Here is a 25,784-nt window from a genome sequence, read left to right as displayed (position 1 = left end):
GTCGCAGTTGTAAATGAGAACTTGTTCTCAACTAGCCTACCTGGTTAAATAAAGGTGAAATAAAAATACCTCGCAGGAAGGAGATGCATTTTGTCTCCTAGAGATGAAAGTACTTGTGTGAAAAGTGCAGATCAATCCCAGAACAGCAGCAAAGGACCTTGTGAAGATGCTGGAGGAAACAGATACAAAAGTATCTATATCCACAGTAAAACGAGTCCTATATCGACATAACCTGAAAGGCCGCTCAGCAAGGAAGAAGCCACCACTCCAAAACCACCATATAAAAAGCCCGACTACGTTTTGCAACTGCACATGGGAACAAAGATGGTACTTTTGGGGGAAATGTCCTCTGGTCTGATGAAACAAAAATAGAACTGTTTGGCCATAATGACCATTGTTATGTTTGGAGGAATAAGGGGGAGGCTTGCAAGCCGAAGAACACCATCCCAACAGTGAAGCACGGGGGTGGCAGCATCATGTGTTGGGGGTGCTTTGCTGTAGGAGGGACTGGTGCACTTCACAAAATAAATGGCATCATGAGGCAGGAAAATGATGTGGATATATTGAAGCAACATCTCAAAACATCAGTCAGGAAGTTAAAGCTTGGTCACAAATGGACAATGACCCCAAGCATACTTCCAAAGTTGTGGCAAAATGGCTTAAGAACAACAAAGTCAAGGTATTGGAGTGACCATCAATCCTGTAGAAAATTTGTGGGCAGAACTGAAAAAGCATGTGCGAGCAAGGAGGCCTACAAACCTGACTCAGTTACACCAGCTCTGTCAGGAGGAATGGGCCAAAATTCACCCAACCTATTGCGGGAAGCTTGTGGAAGGCTACCCGAAACGTTTGACCCAAGTTAAACAATTTAAAGGCAATGCTACCAAATATTAATTGTGTGTGTAAACTTCTGACCCACTGGGAATGTGATGAAAGAAATAAAAGCTGAAATAAAATCACTCGACTATTATTCTGACATTTCACATTCTTAAAATAGTGGTGGTGATCCTAACTGACCTAAGACAGGGAATTTTTACTGGGATTAAATGTCAGGATTTGTGAAAAACTGAGTTTAAATGGATTTGGCCAAGGTGAATGTAAACTTCCGACTTCAAATGTAATTCATAAAAATCCAAATAACTTCACAGATCTTCATTGTGAAGGGTTTAAACACTGTTTACCATGCTTGTTCAATAAACAATTCATGAACATGCACCTGTGGAACGGTCGTTACGACACTACCAGCTTACAGGCGGTAGGCAATTAAGGTCACAGTTATGAAAACTTAGGACCTAAAGAGGCCTTTCTACTGACTGAAAAACACCAAAAGAAAGATGCCCAGGGTGCCTGCTCATCTGGTGACCGTGCCATAGGTATGCTGTAAGGAGGCATGAAGACTGCAGATGTGGCCAGGGGAATAAATTGCAATGTCCGTACTGTGAGACGCCTAAGACAGGGCTATAGGGAGACAGGACGGACAGCTGATCATCCTCGCAGTGGCAGATCATGTGTAACACCGGCACAGGATCGGTACATCCGAACATCACACCTGCGGGACAGGTATAGGATGGCAACAACAACTGCCCGAGTTACACCAGAAACGCACAATCCCTCCATCAGTGCTCAGAGTGTCTGCAATAGGCTGGACTGAGGGCTTGTAGGTCTGTTGTAAGGCAGGTCCTCACCAGATAACCCCGGCAACAACTTCGCCTATGGGCACAATACCCACCGTCGCTGGACCAGACAGAACTGGCAAAAAGTGCTCTTCAGTGACAAGTTGCGGTTTTGTCTCACCAGGGGTGATGGTCGGATTAGAGTTTATCGTCGAAGGAATGAGCGCTACACCGAGGCCTGCACTCTGGAGCGGGATCGATTTGGAGGTGGAGGGTCTGTGATGGTCTGGGGCGGTGTGTCACAGCATCATCGGACTGACCTTGTTGTCATTGCAGGCAATCTCTACGCTGTGCGTTACAGGGAAGACATCCTCCTCCCTCATGTGGTACCCTTCCTGCAGGCTCATCCTGACATGACCCTCCAGCATGACAATGCCACCAGCCATACTGCTCATTCTGTGCGTGATTTCCTACAAGACAGGAATGTCAGTGTTCTGCCATAGCCAGCGAAGAGCCCGGATCTCAATCCCACTGAGCATGTCTGGGACCTGTTGGATCGGAGGGTGAGGGCTAGGGCCATTCCCCACAGAAATGTCTGGGAACTTGCAGGTGCCTTGGTGGAAGAGTGGGGTAACATCTCACAGCAAGAACTGGCAAATCTGGTGCAGTCCATGAGGAGGAGATGCACTGCAGTAAATAATGCAGCTGGTGGCCACAGATACTGAGTTACTTCTGATTTTGAATCCCCCCCTTTTATTCAGGGACACATTATTCCATTTCATTTAGTCACATGTCTGTGGAACTTGTTCAGTTTATGTCTCAGTTGTTGAATCCTGTTATGTTCATACAAATATTTACACATGTTAAGTTTGCTGAAAATAAAACAGTTGACAGTGAGAGGACATTTTTTGTTGTTGCTGAGTTTAGCAGCATACCTGGGATATCATAGAAGGAGGGCAGAGGCTTGGCACAGAGGTTGACCGTGGCTGACCTCTTCCTCATTTGCTCCACCAGGATCTTCCTATCCTCCTCCTTCAGCAGCTCCGTGAACAGCTTGTGGGCGGTCACCACGAACACCAGGTGGGGCTCTGCCAAGCTCTCACACAGGGTTCTGTATGGGAGTGGGGGCAATGATGTATAAAGATATTAATACATGTCTATGATGTGGAAGCATCAAATGTCAGGACAGGTATCAGCATTTGGCATACTGCTCACCATCAACAAGCTACACCAACACATTAGATCTGCAGTTATTACAAGCTTACAAAATGCCTCAAATCTAAGTTAATCAACTCAATCCTACGCACTTTAGAAAAATAACCATCTTCCTCTTGGATGTCTCTGATGAACGGTCCTTGTCTAATGACCTTGTGCATACCTGTAAGAGGAAACACAGTTTGAATGTAGATTAGTGTTTATAGATAGGAATGACATTTTCATTGAGAAGAGGCCTGGTTAAACCAGACTGAAACAATGGTGAGCACAGCATTTATTGTGGTTTAATCAGGCTATGGGTTTGTAGTTCTACCTCTAGCATAAAGTCCACCACATGTTTCCTTGGCTTGTGGAGCAGCTGGTGAAAACGCACACTGAGGACCTCCCCTTGCAGGGCGTCTCGAACAGCGTTGCACACGCAAAGCTTGTGACACACTTCGTCCAGGCCCCTCTCCCTGTGTGCATCATGTAAACAGAGCATTAACATAACACCGGCAAGCATTTAAACATCTTAAAGCTGGGATTGCTTGCATGCAAACAAGACTGATGTGCCTCATTTTAATACATTTGGTTCTACGAAAAATATTTACGCCTAAGACAGTGAAGTTGTGTATAGTACATGTCAAAGATAACATTTTTATTCTGGGTTGAATGCTTTAGCCACCAAGTGTTCTCACCCTTGCTGGACTTTGTGCAAAAACTCCCTCAGGACAGACTGTCTGAGGTGGTTGGGCAAGCTGAGGGACACATTGTCTTTGATGAAAGCCTCTACAAGAGCCTGAGGAAAAGAAGAGCCTTCAATTACTTCTGGTTACTGAGCAAGATGGTGGCATAGGAGTTTTGCTCATGCTGGTGCAAACGTTTAAAATTCCATTTCTATCGTACTTTTGACCATCTCTTAACTAATCACGAACAAGGATGAACACTGAAACACGGGCTAAGAGAAAACTCGATATGTTGGACCTGACTACCAAGTCTTCAAATCAAGAAGATAAGAGGATGTCGCTTGCAGAAGACGTTCCCCACTAAACACTTGATGGTGATCTAAAATACTCTTTACTTGAAATGCGCACTGATATATTTACTAGTGTCACAGTCAATTCCATCTTCACAGATATGGAATTATTCCAGATGAAATTCATCCAACTTCAGACTGAAAAACACAAAGGTAAACTAGGCTGTCGCAACAAAATCACCCATCACCCCACACAGACAATACAATGTAAACACAACACTGATGAAATCAGTACCTACGCAGATAACGCCTATGGGATTACGAATCATTTAGCAGAGATGGAAGATTATTCATGCAGCTCATCCTTACGCCTGTGGCTCCCCAGGCTGTCATCCCGTGGGGTGATTGCGCTGGAGCGTGCACGTCGCATCGACGCTGAACTAAAACCAGGCGGTGACAACCAACCGAGAACATTGATCTTCAGGATGCTCCCCTATACCTACAAAAAGGCCTTCATGGATGCATACAAAGCAGCTGGGTCACTCATGCAAAGCCTGAGAAAGAGCTAAACCACACTGTCTACTGTATCCTGCTAAGCTTAAAGTGTCCCACAACAAATCGACAGCTCCTATTCGACACTCCTGATGAGGCTCAGAAAGTCCTGCATAGCCTTCAGAAAACATTGACTGTCCTCATTGCACATGAACGAGCAATAGAAAACAGGAAACTGTAATAATCATGAGTTCTGCTTATCACTCCCATGGTTCCCTTCTATAGATTAGATAGACATATATACTACCGGTCAAAAGATTTAGAACACCTGCTCATTCAAGGGTTTCTTTATTTTTACTATTTTCTACATTGTAGAATAATAGTGAAAACATCAAAACTATGAAATAACACATTGAATCATGTAGTAACCAAAAGTGCTAAAACAAATGACAATATATTTGATATTTGAGATTCTTCAAAATAGCCACCCTTTGCCTTGACAGCTTTGCACACTCTTGGCATTCTCTCCCCTATTTGACCTAGATACATTGTGTGTTTGCATTGATATACTTGGGCCTTTAAAAAAAATGTATATAGTGCTGTCCATGAGCTGTTCTTGTGTATTGATGTTCTGTATTATGTTTCATGGTTTGTGTGGACCCCAGGAAGAGTAGCTGATGCTTTTGCAACAGCTAATGGGGATCCTAATAAAATACTAAAAACCAGCTGAACCTGGAATGCTTTTCCAACAGTCTTGAAGGAATTCCCACATATGCTGAGCACTTGTTAGCTGCTTTTCATTCACTCTGCGGTCCAACTCATCCCAAACCATCTCAATTTGGTTGAGGTTGGAGGCCAGGTCATCTGATGCAGCACTCCATCACTCTCCTTCTTGGTCAAATAGCCCTTACACAACCTGGAGGTGTGTTGGGTCATTGTCCTGTTGAGAAAAAAAAAATGATAGTCCCACTAAGCCCAAACCAGATGGGATGGCGTATCACTGCAGAAAGCTGTGGTAACTATGCTGGTTAAGTGTGTCTTGAATTCTAAATAAATCACAGACAATGTCACCAGCAAAGCACCCCCACACACCCTCCTCCATGCTTTATGGTGGGAAATATATATGCGGAGATCAACCGTTCACCCACACCGCATCTCACAAAGACAAGGTGGTTGGAACCAAACATTTCCAATTTGGACTCATCAGACCAAAGGACAAATTTCCACTGGTCTAATATCCATTGCTCGTGTTTCTTGGCCCAACCAAGTCTCTTCTTCTTATTGGTGTTTTTTAGTGGTTTCTTTGCAGCAATTCGACCATGAATTCCTAATTCACACAGTCTCCTCTGAATAGTTGATGTTTAGATGTGTCTGTTACTTGAACTCAGTGAAACATTTATTCGGGCTGCAATTTCTGAGGCTGGTAACTCCTAATTATCTTATCCTCTGCAGAAGAGGTAACTCTGGGTCTTCCTTTCCTGTGGCGGCCCTCATAAGAGCCAGTTTCATCATAGCGCTTGATGGTTTTTGCGACTGCACTTGAATAAACTTTCCAAGTTCTTCAAAATGTTCCATATTGACTGATCTTCTTGTCTTAAAGTAATGGACTGTTTCTCTTTTATTCTTTGAGCTGTTCTTGCCATAATATGGATTTAGTCTTTTACCAAATAGGGCTATCTTCTGTATACCACCCCCACCTTGTCACAACACAACTGATTGGCTCAAACGCATTGAGGAAAGAAATTCCACAAATTAACAAGGAACACCTGTTAATTGAAATGAATTCCAGTTGACTACCTCATGAAGCTGGTTGAGAGAATGCCAAGATTGTGCAAAGCAGTCATCAAAAATATACATTTGATTTGTATAACACTTTTTTGGTTAGTACATGATTCCATGTGTTATTTCATAGTTTTGATGTCTTCAATACTATTCTACAATGTAGAAAATAGTAAAAATAAAGAAAAACCCTTGAATGAGTAGGTGAAAACTTTTCACTGGTAGTGTATGTGTTACGGATACAGTTATCCTGTGTGTGTTTCTTTTCTCTCCTTCTCCCCTCACAGGTGAAAATCATCACTCCCCAATCAGTCAACAATCAATCATCAATCAGAAGACACACCTCCTCCTACTTCCTACCCTATCACAGTTCCTTCCCCATGGTTTAAAAACCCCATCATTTGTTTGTTCTAGAGCAATCTCTCGCTCAATCTCTAGCTCAATCTCTCTGTAAATGCCATGTCTGTAGGTCTCTGTGTTTCACTCTCGCTTTGTGTCTTAACCTCTCTTTTGTTTAAGCACCTCCATAGCACTTTGTCATCACCTGTGAGTATTGTTTTTGGTTATGGTGTTTGTTTGTTGCTGGTGGGAAAAGGGGGAAACCAAGACAAGTCGCCCATGGGCATACACTACCCGTAGGTGAACTTTGTTAAATACACTAGTTAGAACTGGGCGGACCACCCACTGTATTTTTGGTTAGTTAGTTAGCTGTTGTTAAAGTAGGCTAGTCTAGCTTAGGGGTGTTTTTGAATACTTATTGTTTCTTTTCTTGGGTCCAGCTCAGCCCCTTTTCCTGCTCCCCCCATTACAGTGTGTTTATAAATAAACCTGGAGTTTGACGGTAGATTTCAGTTGTCGTGGTTATTTCGTTCACACTTTTACTTTGTCACAATAATAATTTGCATGAGTTATGTTACGGGTCTCATTACCATCCCCCCTAGACTGTCGGGCCAAAAGGGATTCGTAACAGTATGAAAAACATTTTAATTGTGACATAGTTTAACTCCTAGTGTCTGAATAATTTCCGAATGCACTGTATGTTTCTCTGATACAGAAGAACACAATAAGATTTTTATTTTAAATATAAGGTTTGCTTGGCGTCCCCATATTGTCAGTATCAAAGGGACTCCCAACTCAGGTCTACCAGCTGGCGATCTCTCAGCCTACTGGCCTTTTCTATTAAGTTTTTTCTGTTGGTTATGTTTATTTTAAACACTATAGAGTATGTACACTACCGTTCAAAAGTTTGAGGTCACTTAGAAATGTCCTGTTTTTGAAAGAAAAGCACATTACACTGTATTTATGATCAATTTGATGTTGACATTGTTAATGTTGTAAATTACTATTGTATGTGGAAACAGATGATTTTTTATGGAATATCTACATAGGCGTACAGAGACCCATTATCAGCAACCAACACTCCTGTGTTCCAATGGCACGTTGTGTTAGCTAATTCAAGTTTATCATTTTAAAAGGCTAATTGATCATTAGAAAACCCTTTTGCAATTATGTTAGCACAGCTGAAAACGGTTTTTCTGATTAAAGAAGCAATAAAACTGGCCTTCTTTAGACTAGTTGAGTATCTGGAGCATCAGCATTTGTGGGTTCGATTACAGGCTCAAAATGGCCACAAACAAAGATCTTTCTTCTGAAACTCGTCAGTCTATTCGTGTTCTGAGAAATGAAGGCTATTCCATGTGAGAAATTGCCAAGAAACTGAAGATCCCGTACAACGCTGTGTACAACTCCCTTCACAGAACAGCGCAAACTGGCCCTAACCAGAATAGAAAGAGGAGTGGGAGGCCCCAGTGCACAACTGAGCAAGAGGACAAGTACATTAGTGTATAGTTTGAAAAACAGACACCTCACAAGTCCTCAACTGGCAGCTTCATTAAATAGTACCCGCAAAACACCAATCTCAACATCAACAGTGGAGAGTTGAGGAGTTGTGAGGCGTCTGTTTCTCAAACTAGACATTAGAATGTACTTGTCCTCTTGTTCAGTTGTGCACCAGGACCTCCTACTCTTTCTATTCTGGTTAGAGCCCGTTTGCGCTGTTCTGTGAAGGGTCTAAACAATATTCTGTGTAATGTTTTTTTTCAAACACCCCTATCAAGACAATTAAGTGTAGAGTACTTACGACGTAAAAAAAAAAAGATTTTTGCCTTCCTACTTCCTGCTGATATCAATAGATTTCAGAACAAAATTTATAAGAACACATTTTTCTAAAGTTCTCACATGCGCCGAATACAACAGGTGTAAACATTACCGTGAAATGCTTACTTACAAGCCCTTAACCATCAATGCAGTTAAGAAAATATTTACTAAATAAACTAAAAGTAAATAAAACAACAATAACGAGGTTATGTACAGGGGATACAGGTACCAAGTCAATGTGCTGTGGTACAGGTTAGTCAATAATAGCCTACTCTTATGCCACATGGGAAAACAAAGTCTGTTATAATTGTAATTAAGAGGAAACTTAAAATTAAGGTGGGGGTGTCTGGGGAGACACTTAAGGTCAGTATTGTTATGCCTCTTACTATTAATGACAATGCTATGCTATGTGGCTCTGGGTTGGTAGCCTTTGAGAATGACATTTTAACAGACCGTTTTAATTTGGAAATACTGAAAACTATTAGTCTTTAATCTATTTCGTTTTGTCCTTTTTAATTTGTATGGTGTTTAGTTTGTGACTGTTTCCCCCCAATGAACTGTACATATTAATATCGTGAAACTGTAATTGTCTCGGACATGCAAGAAAAACAAATAAATAATTGTTCACAAAATTACTGATTGTGTTTGTGTGGCTTTCAGTTCCTTAAATAATGCCTAAACCGCAGGAGAACATTATTATATCATCATCAGCTGGGCTTAGCACCAATGTAGACCATCTTGTTTTTATACTTGTTGCTTTTTTGTTGTTGTTATGTTCTCAGGCTGACTGACCTGGTAGTTGTGAGTTCTGATGAGGCTGTTGATCTGTCCGTAGGGGTTTAGCTGGGTGTCACTGGGGTCCAAGGCTCCAGTCAGGGCCCTGCAGGCGTTCCAGTACCCAGCAAGACGCTTCTCATCCAGGTGAACGTGAAGCGTCAAGTCGAACTGCAATACAAGAACAGCAGAGCTACAATGGTGAACATCATTAACACAAAAACTCATATCAAATTGAATCAAAGTCAGACCAAATGTATGATATGTTTGAATATATTTTAGTGCAAGAGACCATGAAACTACCAAAGCAAAATATATCAACGTCTACAGCTCAATACTGTACCTTCAACAGCAACTCTCGTGTTTGTTGAAAATGCTCTCTAGCCTTCTCATATGCCAGTTGGTCTGAGCAGCCTTGTTGAAAGAAAATACCTCCCAAATCATAATGCACCTGTAGAACACAAGACGTTTTTTTTACAGTACCAGTCAAAAGTTTGGACACCTATTCATTCCAGGGTTTTTCTTTATTTTTACTATTTTCTACATTGTAGAATAACAGTGAAGACATCAAAACTATGAAATAACATATGGAATCATGTAGTAACCAAAAAAGTATTAAACAAATCAAAATATATTATACTTGAGATTCTTTAAAGTAGCCACACTTTGCCTTGATGACAGCTCTGCACACTCTTGGCATTCTCTCAACCAGCTTCATGAGGTAGTCACCTGGAATGCAATGGAGCTGGAGAAGGCTGACGTTGTATGTGTCCCCAACCGATTGTGTTTTTGTTTTTGTTTGTTTGCATTGTTCGTAACTTATTTTGAACATAATGTTGCCGCTACCATCTCTTATGACCGAAAATAACTCCTAGAAATCATGACCGCGATTACTCATCACAGACTGGCAGAATCCTTTTTTTCCTTTAACGAGTCTGACATATCGCTTTCTTGGGAAACAGCATAGTTTCCATTGATTTGGGTGAAGAGGAGGTGGAGAAAAAGGGGCCAGAGGGCGGGCTGCCTTCTGAGAATTCGTAGGCGATCTAATAAACCTTCACTTACTTCCATTCTGCTAGCAAACGTGCAATCTTTGGAGAATAAAACCGATGACCTACGCGGAAGATTAAACTACCAACGGGACATTTAAAATGAATATCTTACGCTTCACGAAGTCGTGGCTGAACGACGACACTCAAAATACAGCTGGTTGGTTATACCCTGTACTGGCAGGATAGAACAGCGGCGTCTGGTAAGGGGCCACACGTACATAACCCAACCAGAAGCCATGGATTACAGGCAACATTGGCACTGAGCTAAAGCTGCCGCTTTCAAGGAGCAGGACCCTAACCCGGAAGCTTATAAGAAATCCCAATATGCCCTCCGACGAACCACCAAACAGGCAAAGCATCAACACAGGACTAAGATCGAATCGTACTACACTGTCTCTGACGCTAGTCGGATGTGGCAGGGCTTGCAAACCATTACAGACTACAAACGGAAGCACAGCCGACAGCTGCCCAGTGACACAAGCCTACCAGACGAGCTAAACAACTTCTACGCTCGCTTCGAGACAAATAACACTGAAACATGCATAAGAGCACAAGTTGTTCAGGAAGATTGTGATCATGCTCTCCGCAGTTGATGCAAGTAAGACCTTTAAACAGGTCAACAGTCACAAGGCCAATGGGGCCAGACGGATTACCAGGACGTGAACTGCGAGCATGCGCTGACCAACTGGCAATTTTGTTCACTGACATTTTTAACTTGTCCGAGTCTGTAATACAAATATGTTTTAAGCAGACCACCATAGTGCCTGTGCCCAAGAACACTAAGGTAACCTGCCTAAATGACACCCACCCATAGCACTCACATCTGTAGCCATGAAGTGCTTTGAAAGGGTAGCCATGGTTCAAATCAACACCATTATCCCAGAAACCCTAGACCCACTCCAATTTGCATACCGCCCCAACAGATCTGCAGATGATGCAATCTATATTGCACTCCACACTGCCCTTTCCCACATGGACAAAAGGAACACCTATGTGAGAATGCTATTCATGAACTACAGCTCAGCGTTCAACACCATAGTGCCCTCAAAGCTAAGGACCTAGGGACTAATCATCTCCCTCTGCAACTGGATCCTGGACTTCCGGACCAGCCACCCCCAGGGTGGTAAGGTAACAACACATCCGCCATGCTGATCCTCAAAACAGGGGCACCTCAGGGGTGCATGCTCAGTCCCCTCCTGTACTCCCTGTTCACTCATGACTGCACGGCCAGGAACGACTCCAACACCATCATTAAGGAGGTCAGAGACCTGCAGGAGGGGACTGGTAGCATCACTGCCTAGTATGGCAACTGCTCGGCCTCTGATCGCAAGGCACTACAGAGGGTAGTGCGAACAGCCCAGTACATCACTGGGGCCTAGCTTCCTGCCGTCCAGGACCTCTATACCAGGCTGTGTCAGAGGAAGGCCCTAAAAATTGTCAAAGACTCCAGCCACCCTTGTCATGGACCTAGTATTTGAAGCTTCTAAACAGCATCTACCCCTTCTAAGCCATAAGACTCCTGAACATCTAATCAAATGGCTACCCAGACAATTTGCATCCCCCCTCCCCCTATTTTACAATGCTGCTCCTCTCTGTTTTTGCCATCTATGCATAGTCACTTTAATAACTCTACCTACATATACATAATACCTCAACTAACCGGTGCCTCCCCCTGTATATAGTCTCGCTATTGTTATTTTTACTGCTGGTCTTTAATTACTTGTTACTTTTATTTCTTATCCGTATTTTTTTTAACTGCATTGTTGGATAGGGGCTCGTAAATAAGAATTTCTCTGTTGTATTCGGCGCATGTGACTAATACAATTGCATTTCAATTAACAGGTGTGCCTTGTTAAAAGTTAATGTGTGGAATTTATTTCCTTCTTCATGCGTTTGAGCCAACTAGTTGTGTTGTGACAAGGTATACAGTAGATCACCCTATTTGATAAAAGACCAAGTCCATTTTATGTCCATTTTAAGTACAGCTCAAATAAGCAAAGAGAAATGACAGTGAAAGACTTGAAGGTCAGTCAATCAGGAAAATGTCAAGAAGTTTCCTCAAGTACATTCGCAAAAACCATCAAGACCTATGATCAAACGGTCTCTCATGAGGACCGCCACAGGAAAGGAAGACCCAGAGTTACCAACCTCAGAGATTGCAGCCAAAAATAATGCTTCACAGAGTTCAAGTAAAAGACCCATGTCAACATCAACTGTTCAGAGGAGACTGCGTGAATCAGACCTTCATGGTCAAATTGCTGCAAAGAAACCACTACTAAAGGACACCAATAATAAGAAGAGACTTGTTTGGGCCAAAAAACAGGAGAAATGGACATCAGACTGGTGGAAATCTGTCCATTGGTCTGATAAGTCCAAAGTTGAAATGTTTGGTTCCAACTGCTGTGTATTTGTGAGACGCAGAGTAGGTGAATGGATGATCTCTGCATGTGCGGTTCCCACCGTGAAGCATGGAGGAGGTCCAAGATGGCGTAGCAGTAAGTTGTCCTGTCGTATCGTCTCTCTGTAAATATCGTCTCTTTTTCGTTTTAGATATTTTTTCTTCGCATATCTTTAAAAACATTTTGCTAAACCTAAGCTTACAAATACTCTTCTGCAACCCGCCAACCCGCCAATGTAGCTACTTTTCCTAAAGTAGTTATATTTACTTCGGAACCGGACCCCCTCAACTGAAGCTAGCCAGCTAACTACCAGCTATGCTAGCGGTCTTCAGCTAACCGGTCATCAACTAACCTTTAGCCCGGAAAGCTCTCGCCAGTTCGAACAACGCGACGCTAACCAGAGCATAACGGACCTATTTATTTATTTTTAAAAAAAAATTTACCCCCGGATTCCCACCACAAACGGAACATTCTTCAGCTGGATCTTCACAACTAGCTATCGAGCTAAACAGCAACCCTGGTTGATTACTCCTGGCTAGCGTTTCCACCCACGTAGCTTGAAGCTAGCCCGGCCAGAGCTCCTAGCATACTCCTGGGCTACAATACCTTGACCTACGACCGGTCTATCGATATCACTGCATGAAGAGGAATAAACAGACTCACCCCATCGCGACGTCCTCCAAAGGCTAACTCTCTAGCCCTCGCTATCTCCTTGCTTGCTAATTCGGCATGCTAACTGCTAGCTTGTTTAGCCCAGGTCCGCTAACTACTACCTTGTTTACCCCGGCCTGCTAATCTGTTAGCTTGTTAGCACAGGCCTACTAACCATCTGCATCGCCGCGTCCCAAAAACGCAGTGGCCCATATGTACTCTATTTTTTTTTGTTTATACCTTCCGGAAACCTGCCTCACCCAATGTGATACGGAATCTCTATTATCTTTATTTTTAGAACACACTCAAGAACCTCCAGAAGCTAACCAGATAGCTAGCTACAAGCTATTTAGTCATTGTTAGTTTTTTTTATTTTTTACCTGGATAACACTCGCCAGCCCAGCCCCCCCTGCCCCATCCACCGCTGCCCCCTGGACTCTGATCACTTGGCTACATAGCTGATGCACGCTGGACTGTCCATTAATCACGGTACTCCATTCTGCTTGTTTGTTTTATCTGTCGGCCGAGTTGCCTAGTCAATGCCATCTCACCTGCTGTTGTTATGCTAGCTGATTAGCTGTTGTCTCACCCACTGTTTTAGCTAGCTTTCCCAATTCAACACCTGTGATTACTGTATGCCTCGCTGTATGTCTCTCTCAAATGTCAATATGCCTTGTATACTGTTGCTCAGGTTAGTTATCATTGTTTTAGTTCACAATGGAGCCCCTAGTCCCATTCCTCATACCCCTGATACCTGCTTTGTCCCACCTCCCACATATGCGGTGACCTCACCCATTACAACCAGCATGTCCAGAGATAAAACCTCTCTCATCATCACCCAGCGCCTGGGCTTACCTCCGCCGTACCCGCACCCCACCATACCCCTGTCTGTGCATTATGCCCTGAATATATTCTACCATGCCTAGAAACCTGCTCCTCTTATTCTCTGTCCCCAACGCTCTAGGCGACCAGTTTTGATAGCCCTTAGCCGCACCCTCATACTACTCCTTCTCTGTTCTGCGGGTGATGTGGAGGTAAACCCAGGCCCTGCATGTCCCCAGGCACCCTCATTTGTTGACTTCTGTGATCGAAAAAGCCTTGGTTTCATGCATGTCAACATCAGAAGCCTCCTCCCTAAGTTTGTTTTACTCACTGCTTTAGCACACTCTGCTAACCCTGATGTCCTTGCCGTGTCTGAATCCTGGCTCAGGAAGGCCACCAAAAATTCAGAGATTTCCATACCAAACTATAACATCTTCCGTCAAGATAGAACTGCCAAAGGGGGAGGAGTCGCAGTCTACTGCAGAGATAGCCTGCAAAGTAATGTCATACTTTCCAGGTCCATACCCAAACAGTTCGAACTACTAATTCTGAAAATTACTCTCTCCAGAAATAAGTCTCTCACTGTTGCCGCCTGCTACCGACCCCCCTCAGCTCCCAGCTGTGCCCTGGACACCATACGTTTATTGATTGACCTATCTTTAAACTATCTTCAGAGTTTGTTCTGTTAGGTGACCTAAACTGGGATATGCTTAACACCCCGGCAGTCCTACAATCTAAGCTAGATGCCCTCAATCTCACACAAATCATCAAGGAACCCACCAGGTACAACCCTAACTCTGTAAGCAAGGGCACCCTCATAGACGTCATCCTGACCAACTGGCCCTCCAAATACACCTCCGCTGTCTTCAACCAGGATCTCAGCGACCACTGCCTCATTGCCTGTATCCGCTACGGTGCCGCAGTCAAACGACCACCCCTCATCACTGTCAAACGCTCCCTAAAACACTTCTGTGAGCAGGCCTTTCTAATCGACCTGGCCCGGGTATCCTGGAAGGACATTGACCTCATCCTGTCAGTTGAGGATGCCTGGTCATTCTTTAAGAGTAACTTCCTCACCATATTAGATAAGCATGCTCCGTTCAAAAAATGCAGAACTAAGAACAGATACAGCCCTTGGTTCACTCCAGACCTGACTGCCCTCGACCAGCACAAAAACATCCTGTGGCGGACTGCAATAGCATCGAACAGTCCCCGCGATATGCAACTGTTCAGGGAAGTCAGGAACCAATACACGCAGTCAGTCAGGAAAGCTAAGGCCAGCTTCTTCAGGCAGAAGTTTGCATCCTGTAGCTCCAACTCCAAAAAGTTCTGGGACACTGAAGTCCATGGAGAACAAGAGCACCTCCTCCCAGCTGCCCACTGCACTGAGGCTAGGGAACACGGTCACCACCGACAAATCCATGATTATCGAAAACTTCAACAAGCATTTCTCAACGGCTGGCCATGCCTTCCGCCTGGCTACTCCTACCTCGGCCAACAGCTCCGCCCCCCGCAGCTCCTCGCCCAAGCCTCTCCAGGTTCTCCTTTACCCAAATCCAGATAGCAGATGTTCTGAAAGAGCTGCAAAACCTGGACCCGTATAAATCAGCTGGGCATGACAATCTGGACCCTCTATTTCTGAAACTATCCGCCGCCATTGTCGCAACCCCTATTACCAGCCTGTTCAACCTCTCTTTCATATCGTCTGAGATCCCCAAGGATTGGAAAGCTGCCGCAGTCATCCCCCTCTTCAAAGGGGGAGACACCCTGGACCCAAACTGTTACAGACCTATATCCATTCTGCCCTGCCTATCTAAGGTCTTGAAAGCCAAGTCAACAAACAGGTCACTGACCATCTCGAATCCCACCGTACCTTCTCCGCTATGCAATCTGGTTTCGAGCCGGTCACGGGTGCACCTCAGCCACACTCAAGGTACTAAACGACATCATAACCGCCATCGATAAAAGACAGTACTGTGCAGCCGTCTTCATCGACCTTGCCAAGGCTTTCGACTCTGTCAATCACCATATTCTTATCGGCAGACTCAGTAGCCTCGGTTTTTCGGATGACTGCCTTGCCTGGTTCACCAATTACTTTGCAGACAGAGTTCAGTGTGTCAAATCGGAGGGCATGTTGTCCGGTCCTCTGGCAGTCTCTATGGGGGTGCCACAGGGTTCAATTCTCGGCCGACTCTTTTCTCTGTGTATATCAATGATGTTGCTCTTGCTGCGGGCGATTCCCTGATCCACCTCTACGCAGACGACACCATTCTATATACTTTCGGCCCGTCATTGGACACTGTGCTATCTAACCTCCAATCGAGCTTCAATGCCATACAACACTCCTTCCGTGGCCTCCAACTGCTCTTAAACGCTAGTAAAACCAAATGCATGCTTTTCAACCGATCGCTGCCTGCACCCGCATGCCCGACTAGCATCACCACACTGGATGGCTCCGACCTTGAATATGTGGACACCTATAAGTACCTAGGTGTCTGGCTAGACTGCAAACTCTCCTTCCAGACCCATATCAAACATCTCCAATCGAAAATCAAATCAAGAGTCGGCTTTCTATTCCGCAACAAAGCCTCCTTCACTCACGCTGCCAAGCTTACCCTAGTAAAACTGACTATCCTACCAATCCTCGACTTCGGCGATGTCATCTACAAAATTGCTTCCAACACTCTTCTCAGCAAACCGGATGCTGTTTATCACAGTGCCATCCGTTTTGTCACTAAAGCACCTTATACTACCCACCACTGCGACTTGTATGCTCTAGTCGGCTGGCCCTCGCTACATATTCGTCGCCAGACCCACTGGCTCCAGGTCATCTACAAGGCCATGCTAGGCAAAGCTCCGCCTTATCTCAGCTCACTGGTCACGATGGCAACACCCATCCGTAGCACGCGCTCCAGCAGGTGTATCTCATTGATCATCCCTAAAGCCAACACCTCATTCGGCCGCCTTTCGTTCCAATTCTCTGCTGCCTGTGACTGGAACGAATTGCAAAAATCGCTGAAGTTGAGACTTTTATCTCCCTCACCAACTTCAAACATCAGCTATCTGAGCAGCTAACCAATCGCTGCAGCTGTACATAATCTATTGGTAAATAGCCCACCTATTTTCACCTACCTCATCCCCACAGTTTTTATTTATTTACTTTTCTGCTCTTTTGCACACCAATATCCCTACCTGTACATGATCATCTGATCATTTATCACTCCAGTGTTAATCTGCAATATTGTAATTATTCGCCTACCTCCTCATGCCTTTTGCACACATTGTATATAGACTCACCTTTTTTCTCTACTGTGTTATTGACTTGTTAATTGTTTACTCCATGTGTAACTCAGTGTTGTCTGTTCACACTGCTATGCTTTATCTTGGCCAGGTCGCAATTGCAAATGAGAACCTGTTCTCAACTAGCCTACCTGGTTAAATAAAGGTGAAATAAAAAAATAAAATAAAAGGAAGTGTGATGGTGCTTTGCTGGTGACACTGTCTGTGATTTATTTAGAATTAAAAGGCACACTTAACCAGCATGGCTACCACAGCATTCTGCAGCGATACACTATCCCATCTAGTTTGCGACTATCATTTGTTTTTCAACAGGAAAATTACCCAACACCTCCAGGCTGTGTAAGGGCTATTCAACCAAAAGGGAGAGTGATGGAGTGCTGCATCAGATGATCTGGCCTCCACAATCATATGACCTCAACCCAAATGAGATGGTTTGGGATGAGTTGGACCGCAGGGTGAAGGAAAAGCAGCCAACAAGTGCTCAGCATATGTAGGAACTCCTTCAAGACTGTTGGAAAAGCATTCCAGGTGAAGCTGGTTGAGAGAATGCCAAGAGTGTGCAAAGCTGTCATCAAGGCCTTGAAGAATCTCAAATATAAAATCTATTTTGATTTGTTTAACACTTTTTTTGGTTACTACATGATTCCATGTGTGTTTTTTCATAGTTATGATGTCTTCACTATTATGCTACAATGTAGAAAATAGTAAAAATAAAGAAAAACCCTTTAGGCTGGTACTGTATATAATATGGTAATTTAATAGGCTCTGTGAGTCTACCCACCTGACAGTGCAGCTCATCAGCACTGATCCTAAGGCCTGCTGTGGAGGACTCAGTTTCTCCGTTAGCAGTACTGGGGTCGGCAGCCAGCAGGTCCAGAGTCCTCAGGGTGTGGATGTAGAAGTCCTTCTTCAGACCAAGAGATCCCTCCAACACCATGATAGAGTCCGCTGCCTGCTCTTTCAGCTGCAATAGGAGACAGTGACACAGCACCATGTAATCCCTCATGTTTTAAAATGGTGTTCCGTTGTCTAATATGTCCTGAAGAAAATACCAGACTCACCACGCTCAGGATATTTTCAGTCAACTCTTTCTCCTGCTGCACAACATTCAACCTATAGACAACATGGAAAAGGAATGTAATGCTGTACTGATAAAAATCCTGTCATACCTACAGCAATACCAATTTAGTTCTGAAAGCAGAAGGAGAACCTACATGTTCATCTGATGAGGCCCGGGTTTTGTCTGTTTTTCTGGAAAACTACTTAACACAATGGTTCGTATGGCCCTTTGAGAGACAAAATATGGATACAATTATTAGAACTGACAGAATTATGACAACTTGGTGGTCTATTATACAGTTCAATCAATCCTCCTCTGCAGAAAGTTCTCCCCAGTGCCCATTCTCACCAACGGTTGTAGATGATGACAGCCATGGCAGTGGTGGGAGGCAAGGTGGACAGATCCAGGTCAACATGTTTCACTCCAGGTGGAACCTTACTCACACACAGTAGCTCATTCAGCAGCATGTTCAAAACAGGAATAGTCAAGCTGGAGAGAAAAAGGATGTGTCAATTCAATGAAACACGTACATAAAAACGAACAAAAACCACACTACTATTCTAGCTTTTCAGGGTAATGGAATAACAAATTCTCAAATAAAAAGAGTCACTGCAAACGTTTCTACATCACACTCACCCTTTCTCCAATACATCTAGATCCCACTTCAAGTGTGCTGCTACTTTAAGAGCCAACAGCTTCAGAGTGCGGTTCCTGCGGTTGTCTGCAGGAGGCTGGACTTGGTTCTGCTCATTCACAGAGGGCTTGGCCGCTTGTTCAAGGAACTGGATGACAAGCTGCACTGGAACAGGATCTGAAGGAAGGAAACATATATATACACGTTTTCAATCAAACAAACCAGTCGAGTTTGAGTCCACTCATGTCTAAGTTCAATCACTGCTACCAATATGGTTATGCCAATCAGATCAGGACCAATATTCAGAGAGGATTCTGTCTTTCGCGCAGCAGACCTGGATGGGACTTCTGGAGGTGGTTCTCCAGCAGCATCTCATCCAGGAGAAACTCGAACCAGGAGGTCTGAGGAGGAGTGCTCGGCCGGCTGCCGCTCACAGCCACACGGTCTGCCGCCTCTGCACTCATCTCCACCTGTCAGTGTTACACAGTCTTGGTTACACTTAGGCTATTCATAGATGGCAATAATATTCACGAAGGCATCTTCCATCAAGGCGGGAGGATCTTTATACGGTTAGGGTTCCCACACAGCCATATTTCCACGTTACAATGCTTGTTCACGGAAGACAGAGGCGATCGACCACCTGTACTAATTATCTAGCGGGCTGCGAAAACCTGTGTAATGGAAGGATGCCAGAAAAGTGTTGTAACTAAAAAAATATATACTGTCGGCTGCAACTGTTAAACCGGTTCCAACAGTGTACAATAACTGTATGTTTTGCATTTGTGAAATTATTTTTACGTGATGTGAAAGTAGGGGATTTTATGTTTCCAAAATCATATCGCAAGAGAGTCTAACATTTCTAAATGTTAAAACAGAGAGTGTCTGGATTGTAGTCCCCGTGGTCCCAGCGGTGGGCAATACTTACATCTGAGAACCCTAGGGATAAGATAGAATGCTTCCTTGGTTTCTGGAGAGCAAGGTTACATGATGCTTACATTTACATTTTTAAGAAGCTAACAATGCTTGTTAGAAATTTCACCACAAAGCACTGAAAGAAATCCTCAATAAGCAAAGAAATTGCAATTTCATATTGAATTGAAATGACCTAATCTCCTAAATTATAATGGAATTGATCCCAATTTAAAATAAATTCACTGGTTTGCCAGAAATAGTAGTTCCCTTTTGATCCCAACCGGGACATCGGAAGTGCAGGGAATTCGAAAGTTTTGCAACCTGAATCCTGTAGCTCTGACACGGTTCGTTCACTACACCCTGGACCAGATACTTAACACAGCCACAGAGTCATAAACCCCGCCTATTTCTACAATTTATCTTCTTAAAATCAGATTTTAAACCCAACGACAATATAACCTTACACCCAACCTCAATTTAAAAACAAATGTTTGTTTTCTGAAATATTTACGATATAGCCAAATTGATTGTGGAAACACTGGACCCAGAGCTACCAACTCTGCAAGCTCACTTCTCCAAAACGCTAACTAGCAGCTAAGTAACCAAATTTCCAATGGATATTAAATAGTACATCCAAAACCAGTCTAACTTAAGTTATACAAATATCAAAATCCTAAAGAAACTAAGCTAAAGAGAAAAACAGCTGATGAGGTTCACAATCAAGCAAACAAAAGTTAGCTGGCTAGCTATCTAAACTAATGTTAGCAGCTAGCGGTTGATGCTAGCTAGGTGGGTCTCCCTTATATTATCAAGCTGGCAAATGTAAATGCATAAGTTTACCTTTTTTGAGTTTGCAATTCTCAAAATATTCAGAAAGGTTTAATGTTTTGACAATTAACGTTAGCTAGCTTACTCCAATATGCTTTCTAATGATTTGATTTGCTCAATAAACATTTCTGACGTCATATCCGGATCCGCTCCAATCATGAACGTGGTTATCCTGCACCCTTTTTGCGCATCGTGCACTTGCATTTGTACTTTATCTGTCTTCACAAATTGCAGATGTTTGCCTAATCTTCCTATTCATCTACCTATTTGTTAGTTTAAAAGAAGATTAAAACAAATAACAAGCTATTACATAACTTCCATGGACAGTTTGGATTAACTTTATTATGCCAGTAACATATTTTCTTCAATTCAAATTACTACAACCAAAAACAATTTCCAGGCAGACTGATGAATAGTCTGACATTTGTTTGACAAGTCTAATCCAATACCTCCAGTGGTGGACTACTGATGTTACTTTTGTGGCTCTTATACAGATTTACACAATGCTGTGGTCCATATGACTGAAAATGTAATTCCTCCATCTGTGGGTTCATCATACTTTTGGTAATGTAGTGTATGTGGACACCTACTCGTCAAACATCTCATTCCAAAATCATGGGCATTAATATGGAGTTGGTCCCCCCTTTCTGCTATAACAGCCTCCACTCTTCTTGGAGAGCTTCCCACTAGATGTTGGAACATTGTTGAGGGGACTTGCTTCTATTCAGCCACAAGCGCAATAGCGAGGTCGGGCACTTATGTTGGGCAATTATGTTCCAATTCATCCCAACGATTTTAGATGATGTTGAGGTCAGGGCTCTGTGCACGCCAGGCAAGATCTTCCACACAGATCTCTACAAACCATTTTTGTATGGACCTCGCTTAGTGCACGGGGGCATTGTCATGCTAAAATAGGAAAGGGCCTTCCCCAAACTGTTGCAACAAAGTTGGAAGCACAGAATTGTCCAGAATATCATTGTATGCATTAAGATTTCTCTTCACTAGAACTAAGGGGTCTAGCCCTAACCATGAAAAACAGCCCCAGACCATTATTCCTCTACACCAAACTTTACAGTTGGCACCATGCATTGGAGCAGGTAGAGTTGTGCTGGCATCCGCCAAACCCAGATTTGTCCGTCGGACTGTCAGATGGGGAAGCGTGATTCATCACTTCAGAGTTCAATGGCGGCGAGCTTTACGCCACTTCAGCCTACGCTTGGCATTGCGCATGGTAATCTTAGGCGTGTCGCTGCTCGGCCATGGAAACCCATTTCATGAAGCTCCAGACGACCAGTTATTGTGCTGACGTTGCTTCCAGAGGCAGTTTAGAACTTGGTAGTGAGTGTTGCTGGCTGAGCCATTTAGCCGCTTAGAACTTGGTTTAGAACTTGGTAGTGGCCTACCACTTTGCTGGCTGAGCCGTTGTTGCTCCAAGACTAATCCATTTCACAATAACAGCACTTACAGTTGACAGGGCAGCTCAGCAGGGCAGAAATTTGACAAGCTGACTTGTTGGAAAGGTGACATCGAAATTGGGGTAAAATTGACTTTGAAAGTCACTGAGCTCTTCAGTAAGGCCATTCTACTGCCAACGTTTCTCTATGAAGAATGCATGGCCGTGTGCTCGATTTTACACACCTGTCAACAACGGATGTGGCTGAAATAGCCAAATCCACCCCAAAAATGTTTTTTTGAATTTCACCCCAATTTCGTGGTATCCAATTGTTGTGGATATATATAGCTACTATCTTGCCTCATCGCTACAACTCCCGTCCTCTGATACACACCCAACCAAGCCGCACTGCTTCTCAACACAGCGCCATCCAACCCGGAAGCCAGCCGCACCAATGTTTCGGAGGAAACACCGTGCAACCCAGGGTCTCTGGTGGCACAGCTGGCGCTGCAGTACAGCGCCCTTAACCACTGCGCCACCTGGGAGGCCCCCAAATCCACTAATTTGAAGAGGTGTCCACATCCTTTTGTATATACAGTTTAAGTCTGAAGTTTACATACACCTTAGTCAAATACATTTAAACTCAGTTTTTCACACTTCCTGACATTTAATCCTATTAAAAATTCCGTCTTAGGTCAGTTAGGATCACAACTTTATTTTACGAATGTGAAATGGCAGAATAATAGAAGAGAGATTTTTTTTTTTTTCTTTACACTCATTTAGTATTTGGTAGGATTGCCTTTAAATTGTTTAACTTGGGTCAAACGTTTATGGTAGCCTTCCCCAAGCTTCCAACAATAAGTTTGGTGAATTTTGGCCCATTCCTCCTGACACAGGTGGTGTAACTGAGTCATGTTTGTAGGCCTCCTTGTTTGCACATGCTTTTTCAGTTCTGCCCACACATTTTCTATAGGATTGAGGTCAGAGCTTTGTGATGGTCACTCCAATACCTTGCCTTTGTTGTTCTTAAGCCATTTTGCCACAACTTTAGAAGTATGTTTGGGGTAATTGTCCATTTGGAAGACCCATTTGTGACCAAGCTTTAACTTCCTGACTGATGTCTTGAGATGTTGCTTCAATATATCCACATCATTTTCCATCCTCATGATGTCATCTATTTTGTGAAGTGCACCAGTTCCTCCTGCAGCAAATCACCCCCACAACATGATGCTGCCACCCCTGTGCTTCACGGTTGGTGGTGTTCTTTGGCTTGCAAGCCTCCCCCTTTTTCCGCCAAACATAACGATGGTCATTATGGCCAAACAATCCAATTTTTGTTTCATCAGACCAGAGGACATTTCTCCAACAAGTACGATCTGTCCCCATGTGCAGTTGCAAACCATATTGTTTTTTTTATGGCGGTTTAGGAGCAGTGGCTTCTTCCTTGCTGAGCGGCCTTTCAGGTTATGTCGATATAGGACTCGTTTTACTGTGGATATTGATACTTTTGTACCTCTTTCCTCCAGCATCTTCACAAGGTCCTTTGATGCTGTTCTGGGATTGATTTGCATTTTTCACACCAAATTACGTTCATCTCTAGGAGATAGACCACATCTCCTTCCTGAGCGGAATGACGGCTGCGTGGTCCTATGGTGTTTATACTTGCGTACTATTGTTTGTACAGATGAATGTGGTACCTTCAGCTGTTTGGAAATTGCTCCCAAGGATGAACCAGACTTGTGGAGGTCTACAATTTTTTTTTCTGAGGTCTTTGCTGATTTCTTTAGATTTTCCCATGATGTGAAGCAAAGAGGCACTGAGTTTGAAGGTCGGCCTTGATATACATCCACAGGTACACCTCCAATTGACTCAAATGATTAGTCTATCAGAAGCTTCTAAAGCCATGACCTAATTTTCTGGAAATTTCCAAGCTGTTTAAAGGCACAGTCAACTTAGTGTATGTAAACTTCAGACCCACTGGAATTGTGATACAGTGAATGATAAGTGAAATAATCTGTCTGTAAACAATTGTTGGAAAAATTACTTGTGTCATGCATGAAGTAGATGTCCTAACCGACTTGCCAAAATTATAGTTTGTTAACAAGAAATACTTCCGACTTCAACTGTATAGTGTATCTGCTAACAATGAGGACAAAAAGTAACTTCACCTCAATATTTGGAAACTGGCAATTGGAGGGCTAGGTACCAGCTGGTTACGATACAGTTGACTGTTTTTACATCATGAACATTAATTAGGATACATCACCTTCCAAAAAAAGGCACAAAACATATATGACGCACAACATAAAATAGTATGTTTGCTAACTTCCTATTGAGTTATGTTCTGAATTTACCATGGTTAAAAAGGACCAGGTCAACCATCTGCCACCATAAAATGTGGCATACCGGCTCCTGAAGGATCCAACAGTTTAGAATAGCAAGAACAATCTATACAAAGATGCATAGGCATAATTGTCTCTAAGGTAAAACATACAGGGAAGGGACACTGAGTGCACAGATTCTGGTAAACGAGGCCGCTCCAAGAGCATATATTCTTTGCATTGACATTTCAGGAGAAAAACAGCAGATAGCAGCTACTTAAAAGTCATTGCAGTTCAGCACTAGCAAAACATTTGAGACAAATACAATTAAAACACATCGTAGATCGACTTCATAGTTTCTTTGCATTTACAAATTCATCCACTTTCTTTACAATTTCCAGACAGAGCAAGTTAGACCGGCATACTTTGTCAACCAGTAAAAGATCCAAGTTGACGGTAGCTCAATATAGCATCTGAAATGCCACTGCTTTAGCTATGTGGCCTATAATTGTTCATTTGAGTGAACATTTTATGTCAAGATTCAGGCTCCCGAGTGGCGCAGCGGTTTAAGGCACTACAGACCCTGGTTCGATCCTGGGCTTTATCACAACCGGCAGTGATTGGGAGTCCCATAGGGCAGCGCACAATTGGCCCAGCGTCGTCCGAGGTATGCTGTCATTGTAAATAATCATTTGTTTTTAACTGACTTGCCTAGTTAAATAAAGGTTAAATAAATAAAAAAGACTAAAAGGCATCCAGAAGAATAGGTTTTTAAAATGAAAAGCAACCTAAATGGATAGCCTCAGAGCCTGCCTTCACTCCCCATCCTCATTAATCCGCGGGCCGATTATTTATTGAGAGGATGGTCAGTGGGCCAGAACATAATTACAAATAATTTCTACTTTCTAGTCTGCAAATTGACCGCAAGAAGCCCAGATATGTTTGACTAAAACAAAATCATTTCAAACCCTGCATATACGATCACGTGGCTCTCTCTTTCATAAGTTAAAATCACTTGGAGCTGATTTCCTGGTGTTTTGACAGTCTTTTATGTCAACAACACACACACACACACACACACACACACACACACACACAAAGTAGTCAATTTTATAATCAGGCTGTAATGTAACAAAATGTGGAAAAAGTCAAGTGGTCTGAATACTTTTTTTTTCTCTCAGAAAACCTGGGGGGGCCAAATACAACCACCCACGGGTCAAATTGGAGAACCTTGCCAAAAGGCTTAAGAGTGAGCTCTGGTCAACCTTATCCGCCCCTTCCCTTTTACATCATATAGAAGACACGGGGGTGTGCAGGCAAATACATCCTAAGACGCAAAAGCAGCAAACTTCAACTGTTAAAACATATATGCACTGCATGTGCGTCAATATTAAGAGGTAAATAATGACAAGAGAATAGTGGACCTG

The 25,784-nt window shown here is 43.2% G+C and overlaps 1 protein-coding gene across 1 annotated transcript in view; it reads right to left on the bottom strand.

The window, feature by feature from the left end:
- Positions 1–20,784, bottom strand: part of ints8 (integrator complex subunit 8) — a 31,660-nt gene extending 10,876 nt beyond the window's left edge. The window contains exons 1-13 of the mRNA XM_029657938.2: positions 20,656–20,784; positions 19,238–19,373; positions 18,906–19,080; positions 18,618–18,758; positions 18,424–18,495; positions 18,271–18,322; positions 17,991–18,173; positions 9,329–9,436; positions 9,004–9,156; positions 3,506–3,606; positions 3,142–3,283; positions 2,921–2,991; positions 2,549–2,724 (exon numbers count right to left, since the gene is read on the bottom strand). Coding sequence (XP_029513798.1) covers positions 2,549–2,724; positions 2,921–2,991; positions 3,142–3,283; positions 3,506–3,606; positions 9,004–9,156; positions 9,329–9,436; positions 17,991–18,173; positions 18,271–18,322; positions 18,424–18,495; positions 18,618–18,758; positions 18,906–19,080; positions 19,238–19,367 — 1,504 coding nt within the window. The 5' untranslated portion in view covers positions 19,368–19,373; positions 20,656–20,784. The remainder of the gene's footprint in view (positions 1–2,548; positions 2,725–2,920; positions 2,992–3,141; positions 3,284–3,505; positions 3,607–9,003; positions 9,157–9,328; positions 9,437–17,990; positions 18,174–18,270; positions 18,323–18,423; positions 18,496–18,617; positions 18,759–18,905; positions 19,081–19,237; positions 19,374–20,655) is intronic.
- Between the last annotated feature and the right edge of the window lie 5,000 nt (positions 20,785–25,784).

Source organism: Oncorhynchus nerka, linkage group LG4 (assembly GCF_034236695.1).
Source record: "Oncorhynchus nerka isolate Pitt River linkage group LG4, Oner_Uvic_2.0, whole genome shotgun sequence".
Taxonomy (NCBI): domain Eukaryota; kingdom Metazoa; phylum Chordata; class Actinopteri; order Salmoniformes; family Salmonidae; genus Oncorhynchus; species Oncorhynchus nerka.
This window is presented reverse-complemented; position numbering and strand designations above follow the sequence as displayed.